This window comes from Silurus aristotelis (assembly GCF_946808225.1).
Source record: "Silurus aristotelis genome assembly, chromosome: 27".
Taxonomy (NCBI): domain Eukaryota; kingdom Metazoa; phylum Chordata; class Actinopteri; order Siluriformes; family Siluridae; genus Silurus; species Silurus aristotelis.
In genome coordinates this window covers 2,892,616-2,902,858 of record NC_139600.1, presented here as the reverse complement: position 1 = coordinate 2,902,858, position 10,243 = coordinate 2,892,616, and the positions used below count along the sequence as shown (strand labels likewise).

The following is a 10,243-nucleotide window of genomic DNA, read 5'->3' as shown; positions in this document are numbered from 1 at the left end:
ACATGACCCAGTGCCCAAGAGGTTAATCAGACCTTGAACATGACCCAGTGCCCAAGAGGTAAGTCAGACCTTTAACATGACCCAGTGCCAAAGAGTTTAATCAGGTGTTTAACATGACCCAGTGCCCGAGTGTTTATTTAGATCTGGACCCAGTGTTGGAGTGTGTAATTGAGCCCTGATTTAGGACCCAGTGCCGAACTAGTTAATTGGACCATATCATAACCCAGTGTCCGAGTGGTTAATTGAATCCAGTCCTGCATACACTACCACTCGTGTATACACACACACACACACACACACACACACACACACACACACACACGTAGTCTATCAATCACTCCCCTCCCTTGCCATACTGAAAATGGCAAGATTGGTCAACTGATTCCAGCCTGGTCACATGGTAAAAACCCAGGCATACAGTCACACCAAACCTAGCTTTACTGAAAACGAACAGCAAAAAAAAGAAAAGAAAATCTCAGACGATAACCTGCAGAGACAGGCGTCTAGCTCGCTCTGTAGCACTGCGTAACGCCCGCTCCCCTACACCAATAACTGTTTTGCAATCATCCTGGTGCAGATCATATAAATGCAAATTGCCTACAGAGAAAAAGTCACAGTAGTCTCTATTGCTTTGAAGCATGAGTAACTTGACAAGCCGCAGTCTGTAGTCTGTCCTCGGAGCGTCGCCACAAGGGATTCGAGCGAGCGATTTGTTCTTTTCAGAGCGGGTTATCGAGTGAGTCTGCGTTTGCCGTCTCGTATTTCCTGTTGACTATAAAGTGGCCTACCATGACTGTATATCACTTCACAAGGAAACTTGTGAAAGCAGTACTGGATATAATGTAGACATGATCTAATGCCTTTCAAATGTATTTTAGGCCTAAAGGCATTGTGCCTTTTTTGCATGTTCGAAATATCATTTCTAATACCTCTGTGTGTGTGTGTGTGTGTGTGTGTTCAGATCATTGATCCCTGGTGTTTGGGCAGGAGATGTGCCTGAGCGGTGACGCAGGAACGCGCACCAGGAAGAGTAGGAGTGCCCTATGGATGATCTGGCAACCCCTGGTGGGAGGACCGGTTAAAAAAGAAAAATAAGTAGGTGGGGTTTTTTTTTTTTTTGACTGGGGATTGGAGCTGGATGGCAGATGAATGTGCAGTGAGTGAAGTAGTAGGAGGAGAAGGAGGAGGATTATGGTGTCCCAGTGCTTGTTTGCGTCGCTGCTGCTGGCGTTGGCGGTGCGCCTGAACCGTGGGGGGAGTTTCACCTGCCCGCTGCCCTGCATCTGCACCGCAGACACACTGAGATGCACCGCGCAGACCGAGAGCGCAGCCCGGGGATCGTCCTCCAACAACAACCTGTACGTCTACCATCATCTCGAACAGCCTCTACAAAAGGCAGAGAGGTTCCAGAAGTTCAAGAATGGAAAATTTGATTGGTGCCAAAAACTTTTGTTCATTTGTTCCTTTGGGGTTATTTTTTATTTTTTTTTGCAGAAGACTGGCGCACCTGCCTTTCACAGAAGTGCAAAGGGGAACTTTTCGAGGTCTCATTAACGTCACCAGAATGTGAGTTTATTTATATTAAATATTAATAATATTAATCAAAATGAAATATATAGATTCACTGTATTCATTTTTAATAATAAATAATTGTGATTTTTTTTTTTTAAAGCTATGTTTATGTTTAAAGCGCACACATCAAACATTATACAAAATAAAACGTATATATTATCTGAAGGTAAAATTTCCTTTTATATACATTTGTGTCTGCTTTAGAAATCACAAAAATGTCAAATGTATAGAATTTCTTTAAAGAATTATAAATAAATAAAAGATTTTAATATTTAAGGCTTAAGGATTTGTGTGCGCTTTGGAAATCGGTCAACAAAGGTAAAAAATAAAATGTAAAAGTAAAAAAGAAATAAATAAATCTGCCTTTTTAGGCAGGTGTGGAGGAAATACTGCTTTTAATCGTTTCGATTTTGCGAATGACAAAATTCGGTAAAAAAAATAAATAAAAAGGAAATGATCAGAAGAGAAATCGGAATCAAATCCAATAGTTCCGTTAACCGCCCTCAAACTTTCGATTCTTCCTTGTACACACTTTGGATGCTCGAACAACGTCAGGTGTATAATTGACCGGTTTTTACCGAGCGGGTCCATTTCGTATGTAGGTTGAAATAGTCATTAACTGAAACAGAAACAGCCGTGTAGGAGGATTTTTGAAAGACATGGTCATACAAGAAGACACAAGGTAGTTCTACTGCGTCGGCCTCTTCTTGGTGAAGATCTCGAAAGCGGGCTTGGGTTTGAAGATATTTTGAAGAAGCATGAAGAAAAAAAGGATTGATGAAAGACATCACAGTGTATCGATGGTCTCCGGGTTACGATTTTCCGATCTCGTGATGGCGATAGCGACGGGGGACACGGGAGGCGCAAACGTAGCAGCGTATGCTAAGTATATACAAGTAGTATAGAGAGGCGGTATATGTACGCATATATACGTACGTACGTCATATGCATTGCACATACTTACATATATATGCAGGTGTACTTTAGGATTTTCCGCAGAAAGCTGTTAGAGAAACACTTTTTATACAGGGGGAATAAAGCTTTGGGTTTTGAGGTTTCAGCATTTTCACTGCTGTATATGGTTACGGTGATCTTTTCCAGGACAGATTGTTTTGTTCAGCACGCCCAGGCTGATAGATAGAGAAGCGCTGATTCTTCCAACGGCGATCGTTTGCTACATTTCAACCCTCCGTTCCTTAATCGAAAACTTATCTTCAAAATCTAACTTGCGTGTAATCGGTTTATAGAGGCGGAGCTCGGTGTTCTGGGAGCGTGTTCGTGGTTAAAGGTCTAGGTACTCAAATCGTGGGCGATCGGTTATAAATTAAATGCGCTTTCATCCGAGTGGACGGGAAAACGGATCCATTACCGCGGAAAAGCGCGATAAATGACCGCGGAAAGCACAGCGGGGTCCCGGGGAGACATCGTGGTGCCATGTCTCCAAAACAAACACGTTTTCGAGTGACAAACTTTCTTTCATGACGAATTCGTCCTCTTCGATTAGAAACCACTCGTTTGCTGCCGAAGATTTAGGAGGTTACTATAGAGGGGCTTAACTCCAGAACCATGTAGATGGATTTGGACCGGAATTAATATAATTCCGAGTCTGCTTACATTGGATCAGTGCTGCAATCACCATGGACAGTTTAACACTCAAGTGTCCATCAGGGAACAGATGATAACCTCGACAATGGAACTGTTAAGGACATGGGCTGTTGAGAATAAGGACAGTTTTCCTAAACAGACAGACAAACGAGAGTATAATGAATCGAAATTCTGTGTTAATTCCAACTGAATTTTTTCGTGATCCTGACTTGATTTCTCATGTTTCTGAGATTCCGACTTTATTTCTCGCCATTCCGACAATTTCTCACGCTTCCTACTATATTTCTTTTCATTTCGACTTTCTCACGTTTGAGATATTTCTCGCCATTCCGACTATATTTCTCACGATTCCGACTATATTTTTTTCCATTGTGACTTCTCTCATGTTTGAAATTTTTCTCGCGATTCCGACTATATTTACCGCCATTCCGACTATGTTGCTCGCCATTCCCACTTCATTTCTCGCCATTTCTGCCAATACAAATCCTTCTCTAACAACCAAGAGGTAGCTTCAGCGATCGCTTCTGGATCCCGCTTTAATGCTACAATGCAGACAGGAGTTAAGGAATAAAGTCAGAACTGCGGAGTGGAAACGGGCTTCCATAAGTATATAACTGATTAGTAGTTTTAAAAAAAAAATCCGGACTAATTATGCGTCACAATGCCACTGGACGAGACGTGTGCGTGTGGAACATAACGGTAAATGTTTAATGGCTGCTGTTTCTTGTGCAGCGAAATCTCCCAAAGTGACTCGATCAGGAAAATAGAAGGCGAGGCATTTCTCTCATTATACAGCGTTATGGAAATGTAAGTCATCTCACCTCATTGTATTGTATTTACAGAGCGGGTCAAAGTCTATGGTTTTTGAGATACATGCATATTCCTTTTGTTGGGGTAAAAGGTGTGGAGTCCAAACTGGAATTTTGATACTGGATCATATACAAAATCTCCATCCAGTGGCAGGATTTCCATGAGGAACAGCAAAGTATTTCAGCTGGATCTTGGCAGAAACGTGCTGCTGAGAGTTGCGTAAAGCTGTTCTTCATGCTAATGGAAATACATTCCATAGAAACCAAAGGAACATGCATGTGTGTCTCTCAGGGGGGAAAAAAATTGTCAATACTTTGTAATGTTCAATATCTGTAAATGGCTCCCTTTTTTTTTTTTTTTTTTAAAGCTCAATCCTGAACATCATTCACCTGTCGGCTGTAGAAGAAGGTGCCTTTACGGATCTGCCGAGACTGAGATACCTGTAAGGAGAAAAAGACGGCTACCCATATTGATACTGCTGATAGTGTAATTAACCGTATCCTCATATGAGCTCATCTCTCCATTTTTTCTTTAATTTCATTCCAGGAGCATCTGCAACACGGGAATAAAGCACTTCCCGGATTTTTCCCGCATCTCATCACTGGAGCTGGATTTCTTCCTGTGAGTAGTCACGTCCTGCTGTGATCCAGAGCACACATTCACTCGTCTTGATTTAAGTGTCTGCCCTTCTGAGTGCACCTGTATGGATTTTTGGGTTTGAGCCCAGCTTGTTTAATACAGGGCTAAAGGCATGCTGTGTGTGTGTGTGTATGTGTGTGTGTGGACATAAATATCCATGTTGAGTAAACGAGCGTGTCGGATTTTCCGCTCTCTTCGTTTTAAGGGAAATGGGAGACAACAGGCAGCTACCCAGCGTCCCAGCCAACGCGTTTCGAGGCGTGTCCAGGGCGGACGTGTACATGTGAGTAGGCCGCGCTCATCCACGTCCTATGTGAAAGTCATTGGTTGTCGCTTGAGTCAATGAAATACACCATGGGTCTTCAACTGGCAGTCCGCACCCCCTACGGGGACTGCGCCGGTACTGCGGGGGGGTCCGCTAATGTATGTTGAATCAATTTTAAATATTTTAGAAAATACAAGAATAAAGTCGAAATATTTTGAGAATCAAGTCGAAAATACGGAAATAAAGTTGAAATATTTTAAGTACAAAGTCGAAAAAATATGAGAACAAAGTCAAAATACTGTATTTTGAGAATAAAGTAAAGAAATTACGAGAATAAAGTGGAAATATATTTTATATATATAAATAAAAATAAGTCGAGACTGCAGTGAAAATATTTTGAGAAAAATCACAGAAGCGCAAGAAATGTGTCGTTGTTTTGCATAAAAATTAAAAGTTTAAATCCTACTTTAGGTTACGGATTTAGCAATAGGTTAATTTGTGTTTTGGCACCTCAGCACAGTTATAATCAGTAACCAGACTCGGCAGCGATTCTTTAAGGTAATTTATTCAGGGGAAAAATTAATCAGACGGACATTGTGCAGTCTGAAGGATATTTAGGGTAAACGTCTCCGTGCTATTATTCGATCCGAAGGAGTAATTTTCGTGCCTCTAAAACACTGTTGTACATGTTGTACAGAGTCCAAATAAACAAACTTTTTCTGCTTCGATTCTTCAGGAATCTCGTCCGAAACGGACTGACTGCAATCGACTCTCACGCCTTCAACGGGACCAGACTGGAAAAGTTGTACGTATCTCTTATCAGCGCGATACAGTTTCTCTAGTTCAGACGTGTTTACGAGGAGCTCGTCTCCGAATGAGTGGCAGGATGGTTGATTGTTTTTGAGTTTGAGGGACAAATAGTAAGGAACATAGTGTACGAATAAATCAATGTCAAAACGAGACAAAACATTGTTTTATTGACAGTTCACACGTCGGCTTCTAGTCGCCGCGTCTAAACAAACATCACGTCGGTCCGATACAAGTTCAGTGTGTTTTACTGTTACGTGATCAATAACTAATTGATTGTCTGATCTTTTTAGAATTCTGAAAGACAACAAGAACCTAATCAAAATCCACGACGATGCCTTCCAAGGTGCCGAAGGACCGGTTTTACTGTAAGTGCAACTAACGTTATGTACAATCATGACCCACTGGAGAGGTTCAGTGGTTTGTATCTGTTCGCCAAGGACTAACAGCTGTCAGAAAATGTTTGAAGGTCAGGCACGAGCATCGCCATGAACTCCAACACTGGAATGAACGAGACAGAAAGGCAATCTAGAGATCTTTAGATATTCATTGGGGGAAAAGGAAACTGGTTTATGTTAAATTGTTATAAAATATTTTTTATGGGACATTTACAGTTTGACATTCTATGAAGATCCAGCGTAGGTTTGAGGATTAAAAAAAAAAAAAAAATGGCGCCTGGTGCATACAGTAAAAGAAATTAGGATATTACAGGAAATATGTAATACTCATTTGAAGAACTTTGATTGGCTCATGAGGTTCATTTTGCATCACAGATTTTACCCACAATTGTGTACGTGTGTTTGTGTAGCGATGTATCATCCACCGCTCTGCGCTCGCTCCCTTCCCGAGGCCTGAGAGAGGTGAAGGTTCTCGTCGCACGCTTTACACCTTCCCTAAAGACCCTCCCTCCTCTTGAGAACCTTGCAGAGCTTCAGGAGGCTGACCTCACCTACCCAAGCCACTGCTGTGCCTTTCAGACCTGGAAACGGGACAACAGGTCGGAGCATGCGCCTTTCACAATTTCTCCTCTTCGTTTTTTTTTGCGTGTGAACCTCAAAGTGAGGAATAATCTTCTTACCAAATGACTTCAAATGCCGTCTGACTTACTGATGACAAAGCTAGCTCAAATAAATGAATGTTTCTGGGATTCTTGCTTCTAAAAACGGTCTTAGTTGCGATCTATGAGAAATCCATGTGAATAATGGATGTGAGTCAGTGTTCCAGAACCACAAGGTTACACTCGTTCTCTCATTCTGTAACAGAGTTTCTAAGTATCATATCATTTATCCCTTCTTCAGTAATTGCTTTATCTGGTCAAGGTCATGCTTGATCTGGGCATATCACAAGAAATACACCAGGAGATGGGATGCCAGTCGACTGCAGGACACCCCACACACACACACACACACACACTAGGGATTTGCTTCTCGATGCACAAACGACGATACGAATGCGTTAAAGATACATATGAAGCAGCTACCGATGCGATTCACCCCAATCACGATTCGACACAAAGGAAAAGAAATACAATTTACTTAAGTGCCTTCTGACCTTCGAATGCATGGCTCTTTCCCAAACAGGAATTTGCAGTGCAAAAGGAGGAAAAATACCTTCTTTTCCTGTTCTTTTTCCAGTAAGATGCAGCTCTACCTCTGCCATGTTAATCAATATTCATGTGACCCTCAGGAGGCGCCTCGGTAGTGTTGGTACGTCGTATTCACGTAGCCAATATATATTAAATGATTGGTCACTTTCCAAATAATAAAATTAAAGCATCTCTACTGATAAGTAGTTTTTACCAATGCGAATCGATGCGTCACGATACTAATGCCAAATTCAATTTTTTTTTTTAAATCGATGCATCAGAACGAATTATACTTCACCGAGTGACTTTACGATTGTAGGAGAAACTGAGCGAACATCTCCACACAGATGTGTAAGTCTGAGCTCATGACTGAACCCAGGAATTTATAGGGGGAATTCTAACAGACTTGCATTTACATTTATGCCATTTTGCCTTTAATCAAAGCGACTTGCATTTATCTTATTCATACATATATTCATTCGATGGGGTTAAGGGCCTTGCTGGGCAGCCAATCGGTGTGGCTTGGATTTGAACTCACGACCTTCGGATCCAAAGTCCAATGCTTGAGCTCCCACCTTGCCAAGTAGACTTCCAAGTGGCACTTGTGTATCTTCTCCATCATCTCATCTGATACAACTGATTTGAATGAATGATTTACATTTCCCATCTGTGAGCAAATGCTGTATTTTGCAGCTTATATCACTTTTTTCTTACTTCTCACAGGGAGAATGCTGTATTTGGCCGCTTTAAGAACCTATCCATGCTGTGCGACATGGCTGACCAAGCAGACATGTAAGATTGTGGCACTTCTCATCAGTTTCATGTCAAACTGAGCAAGCGATCAAAGAAAACTGATTCTCTGTCACCCAACAGGGACCCATCAAGTGAAGATCTTTACGACATCAATTTTCACTACCCTGATTTGGACCTGTGCGCCAGCAGCAGCTCCTTCAAGTGCACCCCGGAACCAGATGCCTTCAACCCTTGCGAGGACTTGCTGGGTCACGCCTTGCTACGTGCCATAACGTGGATCGTTACCGTTTTTTCTCTCGTGGGAAACCTGGCCGTGCTGCTCGTTCTGCTGATGAGCCACCAAAAGCTGAGCGTCTCACGGTTCCTCATGTGCAACTTGGCCTTCGCGGATCTTTGCATGGGCTTCTATTTGCTGCTCATCGCCTTGGCGGATTACCGCTCGCGTCAAGAGTACTACAACCACGCCACGGATTGGCAGACGGGGATGGGATGCGGGGTTGCCGGGTTCTTGTCTGTGTTCTCGAGTGAGCTCTCGATCTACACTCTCACCATGATTACGCTCGAGCGCTGGCACACCATCACTCACGCCATGCAGATAAGCAGGAGACTGAGACTTCGCCATATGGTCACCATGATGGCGATCGGTTGGGGATTTTCCCTTTTAATGGCTCTGCTTCCGGTAGTCGGTGTCAGCAGCTACACGAAGGTCAGCATCTGCCTTCCGATGGACATAGAAACTCCGGTTTCGCAGGGATACGTGGTGGCCGTGTTGGCCGTAAACGTCGCGGCCTTCTTAATGGTTTGCTCCAGCTACGCCGGGATTTACTTGAGCGTACGGAACCCGGACGTGCCGACACGCCACGGAGACACAAGGATGGCCAAACGCATGGCGGTGCTCATCTTTACGGACTTCCTGTGCATGGCGCCCATCTCGTTCTTCGCCATTTCCGCTGCTTTGCGCATGCCTCTAATCACGGTGTCCCAATCCAAAATCCTTCTCATTCTTTTCTACCCGATCAACTCGCTGTGCAACCCGTTTCTCTACACCATTTCCACACGCGCCTTCCGCAGGGACACCTGTCTGCTTTTAAGCCGATGCGGCTGCTGCCACACACAAGCGGAGTACTACAGGTCGCGGGGTCTCTCCGGGGTCATCCTGGCTCCCGGGAGGAAGAGCCTGAGGAAATCCCGCTCAGGTCACTTCCGAGCGTACCACATCAAGCTGCATGGATGTTTCTTCAACAAAGCCGTGACATGAGCGTCGCGTTTCAAACTACTGAGCCACTGACTGCTAACCTGCAGCGACCTGTGAATGCTGTACATACTGTGAATACGTGATGCATACTGTCAATTCTCTTTATTTACATTTATTTGTACGATGGCGTTTTATTGGCACATTAAAACGTTTTTGTTTTTTACTACGATCACGAGATTAAAGTCTTTAAGGCTTAGAGATTAAAGTAGCAATATGAGAATGAAGTCATATTTCGAGGGAAAAAAGTCACAATTAAGAGAATAGTCGTAGCCCAACGAGAAAAAAGTCAAAGTATTTTGAGAAGAAAAAGTCAAACTCGGGGGCATCAAGTCAGCCATACGAGAGTGAAGTCGAAATATTTCGAGAATAATGTCCTTGGTGTCCGGGGGTTCAAATATTTAAACTTTATTCTCTTTACTTTTCACGTGGCACTAAAAGGCAGTCAGTTTTCTGGACTGTAAAACTTCTAAACTGGGTTGTTCTCTGCAGAAGCTGAAAGCAATTGTTTTTAATAATAATTTGCATGATACAGAAGTATGGGTTTATTTTAGTTTGGACACCTGACAAATTCCAAGCTTCTTTCCCTAAGCAACAGTTGACCTCTGTAAGAAGTTGCACATAATCTAAACATGGACCATTATCTTGCCTTTGACACGTTTTTTTAAGTTAGGGTCTGGACTCTATGTTTTGAAACTGACCACACAAACTCTGGCTGAATGACCCGACTTGAAGACCTGGCCAAATTAAAGTACGAGTGAAAAGATGGCACGGTCTTTGAACTTGTCTTGACCTCCAAATCCGACATGTTATGTCTTGTGGCGTCGCTTTATTTACATCTCCTCGCGCTGAAGCACAAAAATAAACTTGTAACGCGCTTAGAAAAAACATGTTGCAACTGAGAACAAAGAAACCGTGATAACCGCAAGATTTCTGCAATTGCAAAGTTAAGATA

The 10,243-nt window shown here is 42.8% G+C and overlaps 1 protein-coding gene across 1 annotated transcript; it reads left to right on the top strand.

Annotated features, from left to right (window-relative positions):
- Positions 1–1,065: 1,065 nt before the first annotated feature.
- LOC310721092 (lutropin-choriogonadotropic hormone receptor-like) lies at positions 1,066–9,452 on the top strand. The gene is made up of 11 exons (XM_083532380.1): positions 1,066–1,358; positions 1,495–1,566; positions 3,910–3,984; positions 4,355–4,429; positions 4,534–4,608; positions 4,832–4,909; positions 5,628–5,696; positions 5,992–6,066; positions 6,507–6,695; positions 8,007–8,075; positions 8,157–9,452. The coding sequence occupies exons 1-11, from the start codon at positions 1,192–1,194 to the stop codon at positions 9,292–9,294; spliced, it is 2,082 nt and encodes a 693-aa protein (XP_083388506.1). The 5' UTR covers positions 1,066–1,191; the 3' UTR covers positions 9,295–9,452.
- The last annotated feature ends 791 nt before the right edge of the window (positions 9,453–10,243 follow it).

Coding starts and splice junctions, on each gene's coding strand:
- LOC310721092 (XM_083532380.1), top strand. CDS start 1,192: ATGGTGTCCCAGTGCTTGTTTGCGTCGCTGCTGCTGGCGTTGGCGGTG. Junction 4,910..5,627: donor TCCAGGGCGGACGTGTACAT/GTGAGTAGGCCG, acceptor TCGATTCTTCAG/GAATCTCGTCCGAAACGGAC. Junction 6,696..8,006: donor ACCTGGAAACGGGACAACAG/GTCGGAGCATGC, acceptor TACTTCTCACAG/GGAGAATGCTGTATTTGGCC.